General features: G+C 56.2%; 2 protein-coding genes across 11 annotated transcripts; both read right to left on the bottom strand.

Annotated features, from left to right (window-relative positions):
* Positions 1–2,312: 2,312 nt before the first annotated feature.
* Positions 2,313–15,867, bottom strand: SLC29A1 (solute carrier family 29 member 1 (Augustine blood group)). 7 transcript variants are annotated; one of them, XM_049092104.1, is made up of 15 exons: positions 14,409–14,680; positions 14,049–14,101; positions 10,093–10,202; positions 8,815–8,897; positions 6,797–6,878; positions 6,476–6,678; positions 6,222–6,361; positions 5,780–5,914; positions 5,583–5,680; positions 5,373–5,451; positions 4,623–4,720; positions 4,301–4,409; positions 3,955–4,040; positions 3,365–3,564; positions 2,313–3,027 (listed from the first exon to the last, which is right to left on the bottom strand). In XM_049092104.1, the coding sequence occupies exons 4-15, from the start codon at positions 8,841–8,843 to the stop codon at positions 2,916–2,918; spliced, it is 1,371 nt and encodes a 456-aa protein (XP_048948061.1). In that variant the 5' UTR covers positions 8,844–8,897; positions 10,093–10,202; positions 14,049–14,101; positions 14,409–14,680; the 3' UTR covers positions 2,313–2,915. The 7 variants fall into 7 exon arrangements, with proteins under 7 accessions (XP_048948061.1, XP_025274680.1, XP_025274679.1 ...); XM_025418895.3 differs by lacking the exons at positions 14,049–14,101; positions 14,409–14,680 and adding an exon at positions 15,717–15,867; XM_025418894.3 differs by lacking the exon at positions 14,049–14,101.
* Positions 15,868–16,859: 992 nt separating this feature from the next.
* MYMX (myomixer, myoblast fusion factor) lies at positions 16,860–20,487 on the bottom strand. 4 transcript variants are annotated; one of them, XM_025418892.3, is made up of 2 exons: positions 19,636–20,487; positions 16,860–17,665 (listed from the first exon to the last, which is right to left on the bottom strand). In XM_025418892.3, exon 2 carries the CDS (start codon positions 17,609–17,611, stop codon positions 17,357–17,359), a length of 255 nt encoding a protein of 84 aa, XP_025274677.1. In that variant the 5' UTR covers positions 17,612–17,665; positions 19,636–20,487; the 3' UTR covers positions 16,860–17,356. The 4 variants fall into 4 exon arrangements, with proteins under 4 accessions (XP_025274677.1, XP_025274675.1, XP_025274676.1 ...); XM_025418890.3 differs by having other exon boundaries at positions 19,711–20,461; XM_025418891.3 differs by lacking the exon at positions 19,636–20,487 and adding an exon at positions 18,131–19,626.
* Positions 20,488–23,809: the final 3,322 nt, after the last annotated feature.

Below are 23,809 nucleotides of genomic sequence, written 5' to 3'. Positions count from 1 at the left end.
ACTTGCAGCTGAAAGAGCACAAACAGGAGTAGAATATAGACCCTAGGGACACCTGGGTGGCTCAGTGGTTGAGCATCTCTGCCTTTGGCTCAGGGTGTGATCCCAGGGTCCTGGGATTGAGTCCCATGTCAGGCTCCCTGTATGGAGCCTGCTTCTCCTCCCTCTGCCTATGTCTCTGCCTCTCTCTTTGTGTCTCTTTTGGATAAATAAAATATATATTCTTAATTTTATTTATTCACGAGAGACACACATACACACACACACAGAGGCAGAGACACAGAGGGAGAAGCAAGCTCCATGCAGGGAGCCTGATGTGGGACTCGATCCCAGAACCCCAGCATCGGGCCCTGGGCTGAAGGCAACTAAACCGCTGAGCCACCCGGGCTGCCCGAATAAATAAAATCTTTAAAAATTTTTTTTTTAGGGATCCCTGGGTGGCGCAGCGGTTTGGCGCCTGCCTTTGGCCCGGGGCGCGATCCTGGAGACCCGGGATCGAATCCCATGTCGGGCTCCCGGTGCATGGAGCCTGCTTCTCCCTCTGCCTGTGTCTCTGCCTCATTCTCTCTCTCTCTGTGACTATCACAAATAAATAAAAAAAAAAAATTAAAAAAAAAAATTTTTTTTTAAAATGTAGACCTTATCTTGCAAAACAGGAGTTCTGTTTAAGTAGCTGGAGTACAGTTACGAGCATGATAAAACTTAGGTCACAAAGCTATCAAATCTGAGGTGCAGAAGGGGAAGGAATTGCATAAACTAGCTGTCCTTGCTGGCAGTGGTGGGGGATCAGGAAATGCTTGGAATACTCTGGAGAGAGACCAATGTAACACTAAGTTTGGTTCTGGATTATTCTGTGGCCATGTGTGGGATGGACTGAGGGCATCTGGGCTGGAGTCCTGAAAGAGCAGAAGGCAGTGGAGGGACCCAGGGAAGACACAGGGTCCCTGAAGGGATCTTGGTGCCAAGGAGCCCAGTAGGACTCTCAGGTTGGGGATGCGTGGGTGGCTCAGTGGTTGATCATCTGCCCTTGGTTCGGGGTGTGATCCTGGGGTCCTGGGATCGAGTCCTGCACCAGACTCCCTGCAGGGAGCCTGCTTCTCCATCTGCCTATGTCTGCCTCTGCCTCATAAAATCTTAAAAAAAAAAACAGACTCTCAGGTTGGGGTAGCACAGGAAAGTTAAGAAGGGCTGAGGGAGAGAAGACAAAGAGCACAGGTTTGTTTCAGCCTCGTTGCCAAAGGGCACTGCAAACACTGGAACTTCAGGGAACCCTGCTTTTGAATCCGACAGGAAAGGAGTACCTCATTTTTCCACCGACCTCAGGTATATACCTTGGTTTGACAGGTACCCCTGCAGTACACAGACTCCAGTTCTCCATATAATGATAATTTAACTCCCCCCTGAGAACTTCAGAGCTCTTCAAGTAGCCTTAAAAATGTGCTAAGAGCCCTTAATGAGGCCTGAAACCTTCAATTAAATTAAACTGAGAAACAAAAGCCCTGACAGAGGTGCCAATTTGTAGCTATCTGCTGGTCAGGGATTAGTGAGCCGTCTGGGCTGTAGCCAGGGTCAGTATGTATGTGTGTGTGTGTGTGTGTGTGTGTGTGTGTGTCCACTCTGGCCAGCACTCTGGTCCCACTTTCAGGAAGAGTCAATTTTTTAAGAAGGGGGGGGTCCAGTGGTACGGCTCCCTCCAAACTATAGAAATGATCCCTGAAAGTATAGTCTTTGGTACGGCTCCCTCCAGAGCCACTCTGAGAGTCCCACACCATCCCACCCCTCCCTAGGTGAGCTGAAGAAGGAAAGGGGAGGGCCCAGTTCCAATGCAAGGACACATGGGCGCTGTGAATACCAGGCAGGGGACAACCCTGGAGGTGTGGGAGTGCAGCCAGGGAAGGGGACTGGGGGGAGGAGGGCAGACCAGCTTTTGTAGGTTTATCCCTGAGGCTGAGGGGTGAGGGGTGACGACAGGTGGAGGAGGTGGCAGTGAAGACAAAAGAAAGATGGGGCTCTACCCCCAGTCCTGTGAAATAAGGAATAGAGCAGCAAAGAAAAATGGCCTTTTATCAGGCTCAGCCAGCGGTCTGGGCATCCTGGCTCCAGGCCTGTCCCTCCTCTGTGGCCCCAGCAGGGGGCACTGCAGCCCCTCTGAGGCTAAGAGGACTAACTGCCCCCACCCCCCATCTTTGGACCCAGGCCCAGGGCTGGCGGAGGCTCAGCTGGGTCATGCTCATCCCCCAGATTCAGGCTGCCATCCCGATGCCCTCGATCTCGAGGGTGTGGAGCTGTGGCTGGAGGACACAAGGAGCCGCGGAGAAAAAAAAAAAGATTTATTTTATCAGAGAGCCTCCAAAGGCACCTGGTTTCTGTTGAATATAAAAAAGGGCAGTAAAATGGCAACTGTACAGGTTGTGTGATTGGTAGGAACAAGGCAAGGGGGAGCAGGAGAGGGACATGGAGATGTGGGGGCAGGAGGTACATGGGGAGAAGGCGGGGTGGAAATATCAGATCGGACCTTAGACAAACAGTCCTGGCCCCTAGCCACCCCTGGTATATATACGCAGATGAACAGACAGACAGACAGACACACACACACATATACACACTCTTTCTCTCTGAGCCCAGAAGCTTCTGCTGCCCTGCTCAAGCAGGGATCCTTCAGAGCCAAGGGGGTTGGGGGGTTGAGCAGATGCAGAGCCCACATGCCCTCCCCCTTGATTCTGACCCTCAGGCCCACAATGTCCCCACTGTCCATCCATAGAGGCTCCCTCCTCAGGGCCTGGACACCTGGGCCCAGAACAGGCCGTGAGAAAGCAGAAGCTGGCTAAAAGAGAAAACCTCAGACCACCCTAGCCCATCCCTGAAGAAGAAAGGGGGCAGGAGCAGGTGGTCAGTGCAGTCCTTCTATCCATCCATGGTCACACAATTGACCGGCACAGGAAGGAGAAGACAGCTCCCAGTGCCAGGCCCAGAGACAGAAAGAAGGCCATGATGGCTCCAGCTGTCTCTGCCTCGGCTGGCTTCACTTTCCTAAAGGCGGGAGGGCAAGGCTTCCTTAGAATGGCCCCTACCCCGGCCCCACCTGGAGCATCTGTGATGGGCCGACAGCCGAGCACAGAATTTTGCTGACAGCCATCCTACTTCCCCACCCACCCCCACCCGATCTGGGGGTTTCCCTCCCGGGGGACTATGTCCCCAGGGCTGTCGCCCGTCTTCCTGCATCTCCATCTAGGAGTCTGGGTGCCCCATTCTCCACCACGACTCCTTCACCTCCATGCCCCTGCAGGATCGGGGAGTCTCTCCTTCCACTGGGCGCCCACCACTGGAGCTCTAGACCCTGCCTAGTGCCACCCAGGTCTCCACTCACTTGGGCCCGAAGCACATGCAGAGACTGGCGAGGTAGCCATTGGAGAAGGCGAAGGCGGCCATGAAGATGATGAACCAGGCGTCGTGCTCAAAGACCACAGCCAGGTGGCGGCGGGGCTGGACATTGCACAGCAGCAGCAGAGGCACGAACAACATCCGGGCAAGCACCAGGCTTGGCAGCCAGTGGCTGTCCTTCCCAGGCTACGGAGAGCCAGGGGGTGTATCAGCCTGGGCTGCCCTGTCCTCCTCCACTGGGGCCCCTCACGATGGGAACTGAATCTGGTTACCCCTAGGACATACTGACTGTGAGGGAGCCTCCTCGAGCCTTCTGGAGTGCTAGAAATGTTCTGTATCTCAACCTGGGTGATGATTATATAGGGATGTGCACGCACCTGTGTGTGTGTCTATGCAAGTGTGTGTGGACATTAAGCTGTACATGTAAGACTTGTACAATTTAACTATACGTAGATTTTGTCTTGTTTTGAATAAATCATGGTCCCCTTACCACCATACTTTCTGATTTCCTTTCTGGGGTTCTCAGGCTGAACTCGACCCTCTCACGGGGGCTGGGTGCCCCCATCCCCCACTTACCCATGTAAATATAGCTGTGAGGCTACGGCCCAGCCAGTCAAAGACATTGAAAGTCAAGAAACAAGACACAGGAATGAAGTACTTTCCTGGAAGAAGAGCAGATTTGGGGGGTGGTTATTAGGGCCAGAGAGACAGATTTAGCAACCCTAACCAACCCTCCTGTTGGAGGATGCCTGGACTGTTTCCCCAGCTATAAAATGGAGAAGATGCTTTCCAGCCCAGGGAAGGGCAAATGGGCCAGGAGAGTTGAGTTAGGGAGATAGAAGCCCAAGTTCCCTCTTCCCCCACCCCCAAACCCGCTCTAGCACTGGTCTGTCCCCATCCTGGGAACCCACAGTGTCCTCACCCCAGGCACTGTTGCCCGCAATGGTGGACTGGACCTCAGCGGTTACGGCGGGAAACACTCCAATGGTGACCGTGAAGATGAAGCAGACGGAGAGAGCCGGGACTAAGATCTGGAGAAAAGGATCCAGGACCGTGTCTTCATGGCAGCTGTGCATTAAAAAGCCCAGAATCCCCACCCCCAACAGACAGACACACACACAGGAGAATCCAGGAGAGGTCTCGGGTAGGAAAGGGAGCAGATGGACAGTACACGGGTTGGGAGGGGCACAAGTAGGAGAAAAAGAGGGTAAGGGGCAGAGAGCAGAACACCGTGCCCCACGTACATTTCTGAGGATGGCTCGGATAGAGTGGCTTTGCTGGGTGGGCTGAGAGTTGGGGGCTGGAACTCTGGATTCCTCTTTGTTTGCCACTGGCTCCTCTCCTGGAGGGTGGGGGATGACAGGTTGTGGAAGCATCAAGTTGTGGGTAGGTCAGAACAACAGGAGGCCACGCCAACATTCCCTGAAAGAGCTGGGGCTAGTTGGGGGTGAACCACCCTGACCCGGGGCACAGCCATACCCTAACAGCCAGCCCAGATCTGCAAATCCCACAGCACAAGTCCCAGGAGCCCTCACCTCTCCCAAGAGCTTCACGTCCTATTATAAGGATCTGAAATTGCTTCTCATGCCACTCAGACATTCAAGGGCATCCAGAATCTCCCATTTCATTTTCTCCAGCCTTTGTTTTGTATTGTTCTCATCACAGCCCCCAGTCCCTCAGGCTTCTGGCTACCAGCAAATTTGGCACGTTCATTCTTGTGCCCTGTGTGCATGCTGCCCCCTGCTGGGCAGGCCACCCTCCACCCCAGCTTCTGCAGGCCTAGTCTGACCTTTATCTTTTTTTTTTTTTTTTTAAAGATTTAACGTATTTATTCCTGAGACACAGAGAGAGAGAGGCAGACACATCAAGCAGAGGGAGAAGCCGACTCCCCATGGGGAGCCTAAAGTGACACCCAATCCCAGGACCCCGGGATCAGGCTCCGAGCCGAAGGCAGCCGCTCTACCACTGAGCCACCCAGGCGCCCCAAGTCTGACCTTTATTAATGAGGTCCAACTTGGTCTCCTGCTCCCCAGGCCCTTCGAACTTGAACTGCTGGTAGTAGCGGTAGAACTCCTACCAAGTGCAGAACACAGGGGAGGTGGATTCAGAGGTGGAAGCTCCAGACCTCGTTTGGGTTCTCAAAACACCAGTGGTCTGGAGCCAGGGACCCTCCACCCCACATCCGGCTTTCTCCATTTGCTTACCAGTCGGGGCAGGACCAGGTAACAGATGATGGTCAAAACAATAACCCCACAGGCTGTGATAAAATAGCCGAAGGCACTTTCTGATAGCTCTGAGCCACCTGTGTGGAGCGGCGGTCAGAGGTCAGAGACTGGCATCGCCCCCTGCCCGCCCGCCCCCAGCCGGCAGGCACAGCAGGCACACAGGCTGCATTACTTACTGGCGATGGCGCAGATCATGGCCGCGGAGGCGAAGAAGCCTGCCAGGCCCTGGCCACTCATGATGGGGGCAGTGTAGCTGGTGGGCAGGAGGCCAGCCAGACCAAACAGGCTGCCCTGCAGGATGGCACCGAATGCTGGTGGCACAAGGTGGGCATCAGCAGGAGAGAGGGAGCAAAGTGGGACTTGCTTCCACTGGGGGTGGCTTGGGGGCCCGTGGGAAAACAGGTCCAGGGAGTCTTGCCATCAGATGGCCCTCTCTGCCCTGACTCCTGGCCCGGGCCCCTGTCTGCTCAGGCCTCTTGAGCCCTGACCATCTGCAGCATCCATTTCCACCACGGGGAGGAATGGGCTCCTTTCCTGGCTGACTGTGGGTCTGAAAGAAGGGGTGGGGGGGCGATGTGGGAAGATCTCTGGCCCAGGTCTCCTCCCAGCCCTGCTCACAGTTAATGAGAACGATCTTGACCATGGTGATGATGAAGAAGGGCACAGCATCCAGTTGCACCTTCACCAGGATAGCAGTGATCAGGAACACCAACAGGATGGCTATCAGGCTGCCCAGGATCCGAACGGACTGGGGGATCCTGCCAAGAGAGGCCGGGAGGCCGAGGCAGCAGAGGGAGGGGCGGTGAGGTGTGGGTGGGGGGCGGCTCAGCCCAGGGAGAGCGAGGGGTCAGGCCAGGGGCCTGGGCGCTCACCTCTGATGCAGGAAAGAGTTAAGGCAGGTGAAGACCAGCAGGGGTAGCATGGCACATAAGGTCATGACATTATTGAAGATGGCGCTGAGAGAGTTCCGCTCTGGGGAGGGCGCTGTGGGGGTGGCTGAGGGCTGGGTGTCCTTGCTCAGCTCAGCAGTGACCAAGGACATATTCTGGGACTCGTCCAGGCGGTTTGTGAAATACTGTGGGATTGCAAACAGAAGCCTTGAGACTTCTCTCCCGGTGCTCCCAAGTACACATCCAGGCCCTGTGTACCCTGGGGACATGGCCCTTGGGAGCCCAGTCCCCCCTAAGTCTCACCTGGGTGGCTGTCATGAAAAAATTCCATGGGAGCAGCGTCCCCAGACCCAGCATGAAGAAGATAAGCCAGACAGCTTTGTACCTGAGGATGGGAGAGGGAAGAGGGGCCAAGTGACCCTCTGTCCCACCCTCCTTCCCAGATCAAACCTAAATTAAGCTCCTCTGGCTCCCCAACTTGTGGGCTCTCCAGGTGTCCCAGGGCACAGGCATCTGTGTTTATGTCCATGGGCCCCAGTTCTCCAATGGGTATATATGGAAAGGGAAGCGTCCTGGGATAGGGGCCAGGGCACGGACAAGTCCACAGGGGGCAGGGGACCAGGAACACAGGACTGAAAGGCCTGGCCAACAGGACCTTGGTTCTCAGCCCCGAAGACTCGGGGGACCCTGCAGGCTTGGGAACCAGTGTGACCCACACATCCGGAGGTGGTTTGGGAAATCCTGCTAAAGGCTGGGGGTAGGCGGGTGAGCAAGAAAGCAAACAGCAAGTGTCTTCCACCCCCACCGGGCAGGATGGAAGTGATTATGCCGTCTGGGCAGGGACTATGTGGCTCCCCAAAGAGGATTTTGAGGTCAAGAAACTCCCAGACCATTCTGGACCTGGTGGGACAGAAGGGTGGGGTGACTCGGGGTGGCTGGGAAGTGAGAGAGCTGTTTTTAACGCCGGCCCAGACAAAACTAGCTTTGTAGGTCACACTGTGTAGCATAGGTCAGGAGGTATGGGGCCATCAGACGTCATGTGGGCCACAGAGAGTAAATAAGTGCCACCTCAGCCGGTAGGGGCATTGCCCCCAGTCCTGCACCTCAGGGCCTGTCTGGGATGGGCCCTTCCTCCCCACCCCCCTGGTCTCCAGATGTGTCCACCATAGCCTCCGGGCAGCCAATGCTTGCTTTCTTCAGACTGGCAGGGACAAAGCCTGAGGCAAGGAAGAAACAGGCCTGGCCGGCCTGGCCTTTCAAGCGGCCTGGCCTTTCAAGCAGGGAGGCCTGAACCACTGCAACTACAGCTCCCACCCCCACCCCAACTCTCAACTTTGAGGAACACAGCTAAGAGCTTGATCCAGAGGCCCAGAATGAAGGGAGAAACTCCTGGCCAAGGCTGCCCAGAACAGATGGTCAGAGTAGGGCTGGGTGAGGGCACCAAGGTGTATAGAGATGGGAGAGGGTCGACGGAACTGCTGTGGGGAGGGGAGGCCAGGCTCTGACAGGCCGGGCAGCCGGGAAATGGAGGAGACAGGGAGGGAACCAAGCTACGGCCTATACTCACTTTGTCTCCTAAAATTCCCTCCCGTCCAAACAAACCCCACCTGGATTTCACAGGCAGGGAAATGGTCCCAGCATGACTAAACTAAGTGCCTGAGGTCACACAGCCAGAAGTGGCCTAAATCTGGACTTCTGGCACAGGGGAACTGGATGGGCAGGGGTGAGGGGATGGGGTTGGATTTTGGACCACAGGCATGGCTTCATCATCAACTTGGGTCCCAGACTCCTTGGAGGGCTTACACGGAGTCAGGGCCTCTCCCGCCGCCAAACACATATGCACAATCATGGTAGTGGGTCTAACTTATAGGCTCCGGGGGCGGCGGAGTGAGAGGAAGGTCAGCTCAAGGACCAGGGTGGGCCAGGGTGATCTGAGGCAGAGGCTCGAGGCCAGGCCTGACAGAGAGGGCAGTTTTGCCAGATGTGCTCTGGAACGAGGGGTGCCGCCAAATATTTCCCCAGAGTGATGGGAGGAGCTGGAAGCTGCTAGCTGGCTGGAGAGCAACAGTGGAAACACTGAGAGGCCAGGGCAGGGCTGCCACCGCCCACCCATCCTGGCCCTCCCCACAGGCACCCCTGTTAAGGTACACAGGGCCCCCGCCCATTAGGCAGACCTGACTCATAGCTACTTTTCTGGGAGGCCAGTCAGCAGTGGAAACCCCAAATTCCAAAGGACACCGCACCCAGCCCCTTGGAGACCCATTTCCGCTCCCCTGGATCTGCTGCCCAGGATCCTCCTCCCCCCCCCACCTCCCCCCTACCTGTCCTGAGGCTGGTGACTGGTTGTCATGGTGACAGCGTTCTCGGTCTTGCCCGGTTGAGAGCTCCCTCCTTCTGGCGCTGGCTGGGGGCAGAAGCAGTGAGAGGCCACGTCTTGGCCCTGCTTCCCCATAGGCCTCTTTAGGCTCTTGTAGGGGCAGGCGGCAGGCAGGGCACACAGATTGGGCAAGCTGAAGAGTCCAAAAGGACCCCCTCCTGGCCCTGCCCTGTAGGACTGACTGCTCGATCTGACCCCTGTGGCCAGTGCTCTTGGGCCCCCTGGCTGCTCCGGCTCTACCTGGCTCCCAGCCTGGCCACCGCTATTTTTATCCGGCCGCCGAAGCAGTTTGTAAGCTGGGAAACAGGAGAGTGGCGAGCAGGAGAGGAGGAGGAGGAGGAAGTATGAGCCAGGGAGGGAAAGACTGGCAGAGAAGAAAAAGAAGAGGATGAGAGAGGTCAGGGACTGAAACGATAATAGGAGGGAAGGAGGGACAGGAGGAGGAAAAACAGGAGTCAGAGCTAAGAGGGCGAGGGGAGGGGAGGAGGGAGGGCACAAAACAAACAGATTCTCAGCAGCAGCAGCAGCAGCAGCAGCAGCAGAACCACAGGGAAGAGGACTGAAGCCAGAGATGTCCCTCAACCTCCCCGCCTGCCGCCACCCAGGTCCCTCTCTGCGAGTCTGACCTCCACACCCTCTGGGGGGGCCTCCGCACTCATGCCAAGAGTGGGGCTCTGGGGAGCCTGTCCCCTCCTGGAGGCACCCCAGATTCCAGCCTCCCTGTGGCATTTTAACCTACCTTTCCAGTCACTGCCCAGGGATTTCCTAGTTCCTGGCCAGTTTTCTAGGAAAACACTTAACCATGATGTGGGGACACAGTCCTTCCCATAACTAAGCATGCCCCTCCCCCTAATCTCCAGCCCTGGCCCCAGGGTCACCCCATCCCCCCTTGGTTCCTCTCTGACTCACTCCCAGGCCCCTGTCCTCTTCCCCTTTCTGTGAACAGACTTGGAGAGAAGACTGGAGGAGCAGAGGCACAGGCCAGGCCTGACCTAAAGCTCCCAGCCTCCCTGCTCAGTATCCCCCTCCTGCTTCCCGCTCGTGCTGGGGAGGCATCCTGGCACCAGATGAAACAGCCTTCCCTTTGGATAGCATGGAAAGCCAGGCAGGCGTGTGCTGGCGCATCCCCCACGTGCGGGTCTAGCTCTGAAGCCAGGTCTGCTGTTTGGGGTGAGCACTGGTTTCCCCACCCACCTGGGCCTGGGCCTGGGCCAATACTCACCGGATGCCCAGACTTGCCAGCAGAAGGGTCCGAGCAGAGGGGGCCTGGGCAGTCTCTGGGAGGTGGTCCTAGCTGAGGCTCTGGCAGCAAGCCTTGTCCATGGGCTCCCCCTGGGTAAGGGCGCGGAATGAAGAAAGTGGTACAGGGCGTCGTCTGGGGAGAGAATCCCGCGGGCCTTGCAGTGGGAGGGATCGGCCCCATTCGGAGAAGCCTCTTTTGCACGCGCACAATCAGAAGATAAAAACCGGGAGATAGGGGTGCCTAGATGACTCAGTCAGTTAAGTGTCTGCCTTGGGGTCCTGATTCTGGGGTCCTGGGATCAGCCCGCTTGGAGTGGGGGGTCCCTGCTTCTTCTGCCTGCCACTCCCCACTGCTTGTGCCCTAGTACTTGAGAGCTCACTGCTCTCTCAAATAAATAGATAAAATCTTAAAAAAGAAAAAAAAAAAAAAAAAAGGGAGATAAGAGACCCAGCAGTCTCAGCAGGGGAGCTGAGGAGGCAGGGCAAGTCACAGGTACAACCATTGCTCCAGGTCCCAGCCTGAGACGGGGTGATACATCAGGGCCCTCCAACACCCTCAGTGGCCTTTTCTACTCCTCCCCATAATTCCTCTCAACCCCTCCCTGGGTAAATTCCAGACTCTCCAAAGTCCTCCCTCAGCACCCTCCCCCGCCCGCCAGCCCACACTTGGGTTGCAAGGCAGGGGACAGGAGGAGCACAACTACACACCTCCAGATGGAGGCAGAGGGCTTCTTCCATTCATCTTTTCAAAAACTATTTACTGAGGATCTCTGTTCTAGGCACTGGGGGCTGGTGGTGAATGAGTTTTTCTGTTTTCAAGAAGGATGGGAGCAAGAGGGCTCTACCTCGGTGGGGTGCAGGATGGGAGGCAGTGGGGGATAGGCAAAGAAGGCTCAGGACTCAGATATTCTATTAGGTAGCAGGGAAGGGGAACTCCCAGCTTCACACCTCAGCACATCCCGTGCTCCACCCCCACCCCCCCCACCTCCACAGGCAAGATTCCTGGCAGTGAAAGAACTGGTATTGCTTCAACCCAGATGGGAGCTGGGGTGGAGAGACTAAAGTATCTTCCCTTCCTTAGTAAAATCTGCCTTAGGCTCAAGAAAGTATTCATTTCTGCCCTCTCCCCCAGCTATACTCCCACGTTCTATTCTGGCTGCAGCAGTCCCCGCCTCAGTCCTGAGCACAGTTCAACTGGGGGCAGGGGGCTCCCTCTGCCCATATCCTGACTTTCAGCCGGCCGCTCAGGTATTTTGTCCTTGCCTGCCTTTGCCCGGCAGCAACCAGGGATTTGGCACCATCAGCTCAGAGCATCTGGTGCCCCTCAAGGTATGCCCTGGCCTGCCAGGATGCAGCCCTGAAAATAACCATCAGATCCAGCACCTCCTCACCTCCAGGCCCCCAGCACCTCCCATGCATCCGAGCTTCTAGACACACCTTGGGGGTAGCATCAAATTCTCTACTCCCTGGGATTGCATGTGGGGCCAGCCACTATCTGCAGATAGTCCCTCTTGCCCTCACAACGGCTCATAAGCTAGTACTAAATTGTCTCCATTGAACAGACCGGCAGGGCTGACAGCTGAGGTTCAGAGATGTTGAGTCACTTGTCTAAGATCACAGGGCTACCGAATGGGTGCGCTGGAATTCCAACTCAATGTGCAGCTTATTCTAACCACCTTTGGGGGTGGGAAGGTAGGTCTAAATGCTGCTTCTCAGCTAGCCCCGTAACTGGGAGATGAGGCAAAAAATAAGGTGGAGGATGAGGTCATCTGCAGCCTGACAAGAGCTTCAGGTGTAAGGTAACCCCCCCCCCCAAATTACATACACATCCTGACACTGACAGCTCAACAGGCAGGAGGACAAATGGGAACCTACCGAGAGGAAAGGGCAAGGGGCGGCCCCGAGAAGAGTGAAGGGCAAGGCTGAGAGCAGGCTGGACCCACCACTGCTCTCCCTCGGGAAGGAAACCAGGGCTTCTGGGTTAAGGTAGGGTCTCCTCTGGGAGTAAATGAGGATGCGCCCAGAAGGGGAGGCCAGCACCACGAGTTCGGCCAAAACCCAGGCGGAGGTGAAAGGGCCGCCGGCTTCACCTCCGAGCCGCGCGCCCTCGTCCCCAGTCCCCCCGCCCTGCGCAGTCCCCGGCGCGGCCCCTCCGCTGCGACACGGAGATTACCCATCTACTCGCCCGCCCCTCGCGGAGGTCAGCGCGGCGACAGCCGGTTTCGGGCCCGGGAGCCAGGCCGCCCACGCCCCGCTCGGGTCGCGATTTCCGCAGAGTCCCCACGCGCCCCGGGCCCGGCGCGCCACGTGCAGCGCGGCCCCGCACGCTCGGCGCGGGGGCAGCGGGGCCCCCATGCGGCGCTCCCTGTGCGCGCCGCCCAGCCGCAGGCCCGACCTCCCCGCCCTCCTGGCGGCGGGAAGGGGCGCCCTCCAAGCCCGCGCCCGCGCCTCCCGACCCCCGGCCCCCGGCCCGGGCAGCACCTGCTGGGAAGGCGTCCTCCCGCGCCCAGATCCGCGCGCCCACTCGGCAGCTTCCCGCGCCCGCCGAAGCCCATTCAAACCCGCCCTCCGCTGGGCCCGCCCCGGCCGGCGTCCGCAGCCCGCTCCCCCCCCCACCGCCCGCGTCCGCTTCCCCCCCGCCCACGCCGCCCGCGCCCCGCCCCAGCTGCCCCCCCACCCCGGGCCCGCGCAGCTCCGGATGCGAGCCCCCCTCTCCGCGGGCCGCGGCGTCCGCCCCCCCCCACGCCTCGCGTTATTTCTGAAGCCGGGACCCCTGCGCGCTGCCGCGCCAAGCCCTGCTCGGTTAACGAGCACCCGGGGCTTGGAGGGGCGGGCCCACTGGCGGCCCTCGTCCCCTCCGCGCAGGGCTCCGGAAACCCCTCCAGAACTCGTCTCCGGGCTCTCTCGGCAGCAAACCTTCTGCTCAGACTGGTCAGGACGCCCTCCCGTCCATATGTCCACAGTCCCTCCCAGATACTCCGGTGTCACTCTCCCAGCTCCCTCCACCCACGCCACGTTTTCCAACGCTGCACCTTCTTCCTTTCTAGCGCCCGCTCCCTTTTCACTGCCACCTTCTGCTCCTCGCACCTCTTCTCTGCTCCCCCAACCCTCAAGCCGAGGGACCCCTCGGTATAATCCGTATAATCAGTGACCTGAGTCGTGAGTTTTCCCGCCTCCAGCACACACAGACCCGCACACCCGCGCACAAACAACCCCCCACCCTCAACTGGGACTTGGGGGCGGGGGATGTGTGTCTGGGACGGGTGGATGGGGTAGAGGCACAGGTCTGGAGGCCCCTCAGGATTCACTCTTTCTAAATCCTTAACTTTGGAAAAGCTAAGGAACAGCCGGAGAAGAAGAAGAGAAGAAGCCCCAAACAGCCTTATATCCTGAATGAATCCTATTGTCCTGATACTCCGAGGCAGAGGCCAAGCCTTGCTGAGCCCCACATCCTCTACGGGCTGAGGAGGAAGGGGGTGGGCATGCCTTGGGGTGGTCAGCCCTTCTTGCACCTCCAACGGAGGGGGAGTGATTCCCTTCCTTTTCTCTGGCCAGTAAATTAGGGGGAGGGAAAAATCAGAGCCCCTTGAGCAGCTCTCAGTGCTGGAGGACAATCCGAGGGCTGGAGAGGGGTGAAGGAGGAAGGTCCAATCCAGCGCACCCCCTGCTCCCACCACCCAACAGACCTGTCCCTAGGGAGAAGCTATGGATGCCAATTAACAATTAGGGATATGGGACGCCTGGTGGCTCAGCGGTTGAGCTTCTGCCTTCCACTCAGGGCATGATCCCTGGATCCAGGATCCAGTATTGAGACCCACATGGGGCTCCTTGGGGGAGCCTGCTTCTCCCTCTGCCTGTGTCTCTGTCTCTCTCACTCTATCTCTCATGAATAAATAAATAAAATCATTTTAAACAAAACACAATTAGGGGTACTACCATTATGAAGATGAGGCAAAGTCGCATCTTCTTGCCAGGGAACAGACTGGACCCTGAAGGGAAAAGTAGCTTTTCTATTTAGGATCCATGAATTGTCCCCAAGCTACTCCAGAAGGGGTGTTCTCAGCCTTCCCGCTCTTCCCACAGAGACATGACACACCATCATCCCTCAGCCTTAACCAAACAGAGGGCAGGAAGGGGGAATGGGTGGTATTTTCTTAGGCACTGCCCCATGACTTGAGGACAGCTTCATGTCTGGGTCTTCCCACCCCCATTCCCATCCTGTGTTTGTCCAGTCTCTCTGTCTTCCTCTCCCAGCCCTCCTCTCCCCTCTCCCTTGTACCCTGTCTCTCTCCCTACCTTCATTTCCCATCTTTGGGCCTGTGGGGGTGGCAGGCCTTAGTGGTCAGAGAGATTGCCAGGCCTGGCCAGGCTGGTGACCAGAGGCTGTAGTTGTGTGCAGAGGGGGCTGGAAGTGGAAAGAAACTGGAGGGAAGTGGTGAGGGTCCCAGGCCAGACAGGGGAAGGCTGTTTCCTCTCCCCCACCCCCCACTGAGGCCTGGCCTGCTCAGCCGATGGCAACAGCCAGGACTGTTATTGCTGGAGAGAAGCCCATCTGGCATTCACTCTGCCTGGGCCCCCAGCCAGCATCCACGCCCCTTCAGAGCCCTTTCCTGACCAGAGAGGGTTGCTGGGTGCCAGGGCCCTCTGCTGGACAGCCTCAAGGCCTCGACTCACAATCACAGGTGGGGAGTCTGGCCGGGCTCAGCCAGTCCTGCCACCCTCTGCCCAGTCTTCTGTCTTTCTCCCTCAGGTCCTTAGCACAGGAATAGGGTAAAAAGGGCTGATCCAGCTGCACCTCCTCCTACCCCATCCCCCATGCTACAGGAGACTCCCTGTTCTAGGCCTCAGGCCTGCCCCACCACCTCACGTACGTTTCACTTTTCCCAGCTTATGTCCATCTGTGTTTGTTCTGTGTTTGCTTGGCTTGGCTGTTTGTCGCCAGCACCTGTCTCATGATTGTGCGTTCTCAGTTGCATTACTGTGTCCATGGCTTTTTGGCAGGGCTGGGACTGCGGACAGGCCAATGAGGCGCTCTCCTGAGGAGCACATTTTAAGGGAGTGGCAAAAAATTCAGGAGTCATGATACATAATATTTTACTGCGATATTTTTAAAAAAATCAAAGTTAGCACAAAAAAATATGATGAACAAAACCTCAATATTTAAAATAAAGACGAGATCCAGCCCTCCATAACCAGACTCATCTCACTTCCCTCATTTTCTTAGTGGGTATGTCCTTGAGGGTGAGAACGAGAGTCAGAGTTCAAGATTTGAGGTCGACTACCTCTGGGCTTGGTCTTCCCAGCCCTAACTTCTCAGACCTCTCCCCCTAGCCTTGCTCAGGGCAGGTCTGCGAGCCTGGGGGCATTCTGCAGAAGGCTGGGGTGGCGCAGCGGGGGCGGGGGTGGGGGAGGGTGGCCTTCAAAGTCCCGGAAGCGCATCCCCCTCGGTGGGGAACGGCAGATCCCGACCGCGGGTATTGCACCCCCCTCCGGCCGCCCAACTAGGGCCCTAACCCCGCGTCTCGCGACCCGGCCCGCGGGGCGCTCGGGCACCGCGCAGACTCCGCCCCACCGCCCAGCGGCCCGCCTCCGCTCCCCGCGCACCTGCCGGGGTTGCAGTTGGGGGACGAAAATCCCCGGGCTGGCAGGCGTCCGGTTCCGGGCGGCCTCCTCCCCTCGAGGCTGAGGCCGCGGCCCGAGCTCGCAGCCCGCGCCGGGTCGGACCGGTCTCGGCCGCGGGCGGGAGAGGGGTTGCGACCGGCTCCGCGGGCGCCCGCCCCGCGCTCGACCTGCTCGGTCCCGCCCCGCGCCGTTCCGCGGCGAGGAGCGCTTCGGGAGGCCGGCGGCAGGCGAGGCCGGGCTCCGACGGGAGAAGAGGTGCCCGTGACCCCAGAGGGGGACGGGGCTGGGGGACCCCGCGCTCCAGCCGCCTTCGCTTCGCCCCTTCCCCCAGGTGGCCTTCCCGAGAGGGGCGAGCACGTGTGCTGACTTTTGAGGACGCCGGGAGGAAGCAGATGGTGCCCGGGGGGGCGGGGCGGGGTTCTGGCCGCAAGCCCCGCGGGGCGGGGGCGCACAGCTCCGGCCTCCTCTCTAACCCCCGGGTGGGGGCCGGATCCCTCCTGGTCCCCCTCTGAACCTACGGCCCCTGGAGGGAGGGCTATTGCTTGGGAACAATAAGTAAATTATCCGGAGGCTGAATGCAAATGAACCTGACAACTCATTTGACCCCTCAGGGGATGCTCTTTGAGGCGGCGGAAATACTGAGGTGAATGCCTCTGGTCACTTCCAGCCCCACCCCGCCTAGATCTCGGCGGGGGGGGGGGACACAGTGCCCCTCGGGGGAAGCATTTCTGCATTGCTCCCCAGGCTGGCGGCCCGCAGGGTCCCTTAGCAAGCCAACCTCCTTCTTCCCACACCACGGGGTGAGAAGAGTTCCAGCCTGGCTCTAGGGCGTGTTTCCCCCTACCTTGAGCTAGCCAGCCCAAAAGGGACCCAAGACGGCTGGGTCACAGTGGGACATACTGCCTGAAGTCACACAAGAGAAACCATCTCCAGGAGATGAGGACTGCTGGACGATGGAATAGGAAGCAGAAGGAAGCTTCAAGTGGCTTCCCCACCCCACCCCCACCCTTATCCCCGCCCCAGCCCCAGCTCCCTCCCCCTGGTCAGGTTAGTTAGTCTGTGTCGCTCTGCTCAGGAGTGTAGGAGCTGCGTGGGTGACACGACTTTCAGTGGCATCCGGAGAACTCAAATCAACAAACGTTTATTGAGCACCTGATGCATGCCAGGTTTTGGGCCAAGACTGACTCCCTGGGAACCAAGGTCCTATTATTTTAAGTTAAATCCTGAGTCTGGAGACAGACCGTCGGGGTTAAAAATCTTGCCTTTCAGAGAAATTGTCAGTTACCCCTGGGTAAGCAGTGTCCCTCATTGGACCTCATGTCACCATTCGAGCATGGGAGAGGAGAGTCACTTCCTTGCCCCCGACTTAGACCCAGATGTGATTAGGAAAGGTGTCTTGGCAGGAATTCAGAGAGGGGTAATGATCAGTTTTCTGCTGGGTGCTGGGCATCTTCCAGGCATTCCTGCTGGGAGTGGGGAGGCATTCCCAGTCAGACCCTTGTACTGGGTCCCCCACCGTGTTTTCTGCACAGGGGACAGGCTGCACTCAGTGATGGTGCCAGGACTGTCTTACTCCAAAAGAAAGGCTTTTGATGATACTGCCAGTAGCAGGAATCGTAGCCTCATTTGGGGGGAGCTAGCCTCTCCTTCCTCTCCTGGCCAGCCACTCTGGAGGCCTCCTCGGCGTCCGGCGGATGTCTCTGGCTGAGGATGAACAACAGACAGCCCAGCAAAGCCTCTCGAACCTCCTGCGAGCCTAGGCGGCGGGCCAGTCCACGCAGCAGGGGCAGGAGGTGCCGCCGGGCCAGGCGGGCAGCAGGCAGCAGCAGGCGAGACACCAGCGTTCGCAGCAGCAGTGGGAGCAGTGGAGCAGGCATGGCTGTGAAGGCAATCCAGGCTGTAGGCTTGCCCCTTTCCTGCTCCCTCCTCACCTGGCAAAAAAAAAAAAAAAGGGATAGGCAGACTCCTCTCCACTTCAGTTTCTACACTTATGTTCCCCCCACCTCAATTCGTGGGTCATTTTTGCTTTCCAGAAGCCCTTGCTCTTGGCAAGGTAGCTGGGGCAGGAGGATTCTTATCACATGGAACCAAAGCATGAGTAGAGCTGGGCTAAGACCTACAGGTTGCCCCTCTGAGCCCCCGGGGCTCCTGGTGTTCCCTAGATCACCCCTCCTTTAGCCAGGCCCCCCCACCCCCCACCCCCACCCCCCCCACCCCCGCCACATACACTTCATGCACACCCTCAATCTCCTTGGCAGTCCCCAACTCTTCTCACCCCAGCAGAAGTTCTTCCCCAGGCAATCGTAAGTTTTCTTCTGAGGCCCCTTGGTCCACCCTGACCCGATACTTCCGACCCTCCCAATCCCCCACACCCACCCATCAGCAGCAGCTCTCACCAGTTGGAACTGTTGCTCAGAATCAGTCTCTGGAGGAATTTGCCTACAAGGGCACAGCCTCCCCAGACACTCCACCACTGCCCCACTAAGCCCAGCCCCGCCCTAGGACAGCTTGCCTGGGTGGAGGGAGCGATGAAGAGGCAGCTGTGTTCTGGCACCTGGTGCATTGAGGGGAGGGGGCAGCTGGGCTGGAAGAGGTGGGAGGAACATATGCAGGAATTGTCCCTGCTGAGTGTAGACCTCAGAGTTGGAACCCAGACTGCGCTTTCTTTCTTTTTTTTTTTTTTTATGATAGTCACAGAGAGAGAGAGAGAGAGGCAGAGACATAGGCAGAGGGAGAAGCAGGCTCCAAGCACCGGGAGCCCGACGTGGGATTCGATCCCGGTCTCCAGGATCACGCCCTGGGCCAAAGGCAGGCGCCAAACCGCTGCGCCACCCAGGGATCCCCCAGACTGCGGTTTCTAATAGTGGGACCTTAGGCACATTGATCCTACGGGTCTCCAGTCCTATCCTCTGTTAGCTCAGTAACTGGGAGTAACTGGGAGGGGTAACCGGAATGGAATGATGTGAGACCCCCACTTGCCGGAACCTCAGCAGCGGGAAGGCTGCAGCCTAGACACACCACGCACACCAGCAGAGTGTGGCCCACTCGGGAAGAATAGGATCTGGGCAAGCACTGGTGGGCCGTCTCCCAGGGACAGAGGAGAGGGGTCACAGTCCATCTGACACCTGGGCCCAGTTGGACACAGCTGGGTGGCACTCCCACTCAGGGCAGGAAGAGAGATAGCCACTTTAGGACCATCTTTACCCACCTTTGCCCCAAGATTAAATGAAGTTCCACAGGGGTGCCTGGGTGGCCTGGTCCATTACATGCCTGGCTTCTGCCTTCCACTCAGGTCATGATCCCAGGGTCCTGGAATCTCGCCGGCATGGGGCTCCCTGCTACCCTGGGAGTCTGTTTCTCCCTCTCCCTCTGCCACTTCCTCCCCCATTCTTGCTCTCTTTCTCAAATAAATAAATAATCTTTAAAAATAAGTAAATAAATGAAGTTCCATGAGATAGCCTGACAAAGGGACAGCCTGGGTTTGTTTTGTTTTTAAATGCCTCATCCTCCTACTTCCTAAAATGGGGCTACTTTTTGTCTTCCGGGACTCAGAAGAGATAAGGGCCATGAAAGTATCTTGTAAACTCCAGGGCCTCTAGAATATCATCTGTCCTCATTCCCCCGCCCCCCCCAGCCTCCCTTGGTACCATCACCATTTCTAAAACCATCAAAGACCTTGAAGAAAGGAAATGTAAATATCAAAAAGGCCTGTCCCACTTCTGCCTGGAGGAAGCAGAGGAGAGGAGCTAGAGCACAGATTTATAGACATAGTCTTCGTCTTTTTCCGGGTACTTCCAGAGGAGATGTGTTGGCTGTGGGCCATCCCTGGGCCATGGACAGAACCCATAATGAGTCCACACAGGTGCCAATCCTGTGAATTTATGATCTTACTAGTTCTTACCTCCACTCTGCAGGAGAGACGTTATTATAACCATTGTAAAGATGAGGAAACCAAGGTTCAGAGTGGTTAACTTACCCAGAGTCATACAGCAGATAAATGGTCTGATCTTCCCCCAGACCTGTCCCCTCCCTCGGGCCTTCCCATCTCTGTAAGTGGCAACTGCCACTTTCTAGTTCCTCTGGCCAAAATCTTAGACGTTCTCTTGACTTCTCTCTTCCCATCACAGTTCACTACCCATATTAGTAAATGCCAGTAGCCCTACTTTCAACATATTCAGAATCTCACCACCTCACTGATGTCGCCATGACTACCCTTGTGTGAGCATTCATCATCTCTCACCTGAATTATTGTAGTAGCCTGCTAACTAGTGTCCTGTTTCTGTTTTTTTTCCACAGTGACCAGAATGATCTTTATAAAACATGAATCAGATCCTGTCTTCTTTCTGTACAAACTGCCCAGTGGCTCCCATCTCACTCAGAATTAAAGCTAAAGGCTTTCATTGTGATCTACAAGGCCTTGGGTGGTCTGATCTTCCCTAGCCTATTGACTCAACTTCTCTCCTTGTCTGCCATTCTGCTCTAGCCACACCGGCTTCCTTGCTTATCCTTAACTATGCCAGACATATTTTATGCCTCAGGGCCTTTGCACCTACTGTTGCTCCTTCACATAAGGCTCTTTCTCCAGGTATCCACCTGGCTCTCTCTCTCACCTCCTTCAAGTCTTTGCTCCTATGTTACCTATCCATCCTATTTAAAAGTACACTCCTCCAGGGGATTCCTGGGTGGCTCAGAGGTTTAGCACCTGCCTTTGGCCCAAGGCGTGATCCTGGAGTCCCAGGATTGAGTCCCACATTGGGCTCCCGGCACGGAGCCTGCTTCTCCCTCTGCCTGTGTCTCTGCCTCTCTCTCTCTCTGTGTCTCTCATGAATAGGTAAATAAAATTAAAAAAAAAAAAAAGTACACTCCTCCATCTTCTCTCTATCTAACCTTTGTTTTACTTGTCTCCACAGCAAATCATTATCTGACATGCTATATAATTTATTTTACTTCCTTGTTGATTATCGGCCACCCCTCCAAGAATGGAGGGACTAAACTCTATTTTGTCTGCTGCTGTGTCCTCAGTGCTTGGCAATAAACAATGCAAGTATAAATCAATAGAGGTTCTGTGCTGGGACCCAAACTCAGGTCTGCTTGTCCAGACCCTTGTGCTGCAGAGCCCCAGAGCTCCATTGATCTGAATATACACCCCAGTTGCCATGAACAACTGGAGAGAGCCTTTTGGAGAGGGGGAACTGATCCCATGAACCCAAGGGAGAAGAAATCAGACCTCAATGGTTCCCTCTGGGACCCTCTGAAAAGCGTAGTTTTAGGGTACCCTGTAGTCTCAACCAAGCACTGGCCCACATAAACTACTGCTGTGACCTCAAGTAAGTCACACGGCTCTCCAATCTCAGTTTCCACAGCTGCAAGATCCTTGGACCCTGGACCTGGAGCCAGACACCTGCCCCCATCCTCCATCCCCATCCCCCATCCCCTCTCACCATTCACCACTGAGCAGAGTGAGGGTTTCCAGAGCAAGCAAGGGAAACAGGCTGTTGTAACAATGGGAAACCCCAGAAGGGGGGTGAGAAGGGAGGTGAAGAGGGGAAGCAGTTGCCAGAAGGACCTGGGTCTAGTCATAGTTTACTCTCTACTCCCTTTATCCACTCTGATATTAACTTCCCTGTCCACCTCCTTCCCACTTTCACCTGGATTAATCCTTCCCTACACCCATCAGCCTGCCCCATTTTATCCAAGGTAGAAAACCAAGGGCTCTGCTAAGGATTTCCTCAGCCTTTCCTGGAAAGATTACCATCCTCTCTGGCAAAAGGGCTACACGGAACAATTCCTTCTAGTTCCTGATTTAGCCTGTGTAATGGATCCTGCCTGTACCACCACCCTGACCTCTACCCTTCACCCTCTGCTGCTGGGGATAGGCCAGCAACTTTGAGGAAATTGGCTAAACCTCCTGTTCCTTAAAGTTAATTAAAAAAAAAAAAAAAGGGATCTGAGTGCCAATTTGTGAAGCTGAGGACTGTGGACTGGACAGTAAGTGAGCCCTGGAGTCCTCCTCCCTGGTCCTCTTCCCAGACTTTCAGGGCCTTCCAGAAGCATTATGGAGAGCACCACCCCTCCACCTCACCCCTGCAATAGGCATCAATTAATTGGACCATTCATGTCAACAACAAGCACTGAAGTGCAAGCAACTGTATGCCAGGCCTGTGCAAGGCAGTGGGACACAGGACAGACACACTCAACAGATAAGGTGATAGACAGGCAGCCGGTAGACCAAGGATGAGGGTGGGGTGAGAGTTGCAATATAGCTGAAGGTTTCTGTTGTTGTTGTTTTTTATTTTTTTAAAAGATTTTATTTATTTATTCATGAGAGACACAGAGGGAGAGAGAGAGGCAGGGACACAGGCAGAATGAGAAGCAGGCTTCATGAGGGGAGCCTGACATGGGACTCCAGGATCATGCCCTGGGCCAAAGGCAAGCACTCCTGAGCCACCCAGGCGTCCCTGTTTTGTTTGTTTGTTTGTTTGTTTGTTTTTAAAGTAATCTCTACAGGGCAGCCCCAGTGGTTCAGCGGTTTAGCGCTGCCTTCAGCCCAGGGTGTGATCCTGGGGACCCAGAATCGAGTCCCGCGTCAGGCTCCCTGCATGGAGCCTGCTTCTCCCTCTACCCGTGTCTCTGCCTCTCTGTGTGTGTGTGTCTCTCATGAATAAATAAATAAAATCTTCAAAAAAAAAAAAAAAATGAAGTGATCTCTACCCAATGTGGGGCTTAAATTCACAACCCCAAGATTAAGAGTCACATGCTTTACTGACTGAGCCAGCCAGACACCCCGTATAGTTAAGGAGTTCTGGTGGGACCATGGAGCACTGGGCCTCCTGCTCCTCCTACCGCTTTCTGCTCCCCATCGAGGCAGCCACAGCACTCTACTGCATGGCCTCCTCTGCCATGAGCTGCACAGACAGGTGAAGAATGGATTCACATGCTGGCTGCTCTGGGACTCTCTGTTAGGGCTGCTAGGGATGCCTGAGAAGCCTTTTTTTTTTTTTTTAAGATTTTATTTATTTATTTATTTATTTATTTATTTATTTATTTATTTATAAGATTTTATTTATTTATTCATGAGAGATACAGAAAGAGAGGCAGAGACACAGGCAGAGGGAGGAGAAGCAGGCTCCATGCAAGGAGCCTGATGTGTGTGGGACTCGATCCTGGGAATCTGGGATCCCGTCCTGAGCCAAAGGGAGACCCTCAATTGCAGAGCCACCCAGGCATCCCTAAAACATTTTATTTATGAGAGAGAGAGAGAGCATGAGCTGGAGAGAAGAGGAGAGAGAGAGGGAGAAGAAGACTGCCTCCTGGGCAGGAAGCCTGACCCCAACATGATGTGGGGCTCCATCTTAGGACCCTGGGACCTGACCCAAGCTGAAGGCAGTTGCTTAACCCACTGAGCCACCCAGGAGCCCCATAAGCAGACTATTCATGGAGCTGTGCTGTGTGGGGGCCCTGTTCTCTACCATGGGAATTATCATAACCCCTACCTCTGACAGGATTGAGGCATGGGAAAATACTAGGTCCAGAGCTGGCTCCCAGAAAGTGTCCAGTAAACAGAATCTCCTTCCTTTACCTCCCAACCCACCCTATGTCTGAGGTCAGCCAGATTGGCTATGCCTCAAAGGCCTGCTATGAGGCACTGATGCTCACAACCAGCCTGTGAGAGTGGATGCCAGGCTTTAGTGAAAGCTTAAAAAAATCGATGGACCCCTGAGTCCCCTTGAAGCCCCTGGGTCTGTCAGGTTTCACTGTCTTGTTGTCTCCTCTCAGGGATCAGCATTGGCCTGGAGCCCTTCCCATTTGTGGGAAGTTGAAGCCAATGCTGACTCCCAAACAAAGGCTGGAGAGGCCTCATCCAGGGCAGGGGTGCTGCGGACGCAGGTGCTGAGGGGCAGGTGTGGAGGCCAGTCAGGTGTAGGAAGTGTTGGCAGGGAAGGGCAGACTACTGGCCTGGAATTGGGAGTTCGTTCATCCCTGTTACCTATCACACCTCCTCTTGGCTGGTGACAATAGTCACTCAACTATCTGAGTGGAGCTGTTGTGAGTTGCTGACTGACACCTGGTTGTGG

The sequence above is a fragment of the Canis lupus genome, chromosome 12 (genome assembly GCF_003254725.2).
Source record: "Canis lupus dingo isolate Sandy chromosome 12, ASM325472v2, whole genome shotgun sequence".
Classification (NCBI taxonomy): domain Eukaryota; kingdom Metazoa; phylum Chordata; class Mammalia; order Carnivora; family Canidae; genus Canis; species Canis lupus.
This window is presented reverse-complemented; position numbering and strand designations above follow the sequence as displayed.

Bases quoted from the DNA above. Each gene is read 5' to 3' on its own strand.
- SLC29A1 (XM_025418894.3), bottom strand. The intron at 8,898-10,092 runs GTGAGTATTGGC...TTCTGCCCCCAG, and splicing joins CTGGCAAGTCTGGGCATCCG to CCAGCGCCAGAAGGAGGGAG. The intron at 6,679-6,796 runs GTGAGACTTAGG...GCAATCCCACAG, and splicing joins TTTTCATGACAGCCACCCAG to TATTTCACAAACCGCCTGGA.
- MYMX (XM_025418892.3), bottom strand. From the start codon at position 17,611: ATGCCTGCTCCACTGCTCCCACTGCTGCTGCGAACGCTGGTGTCTCGC.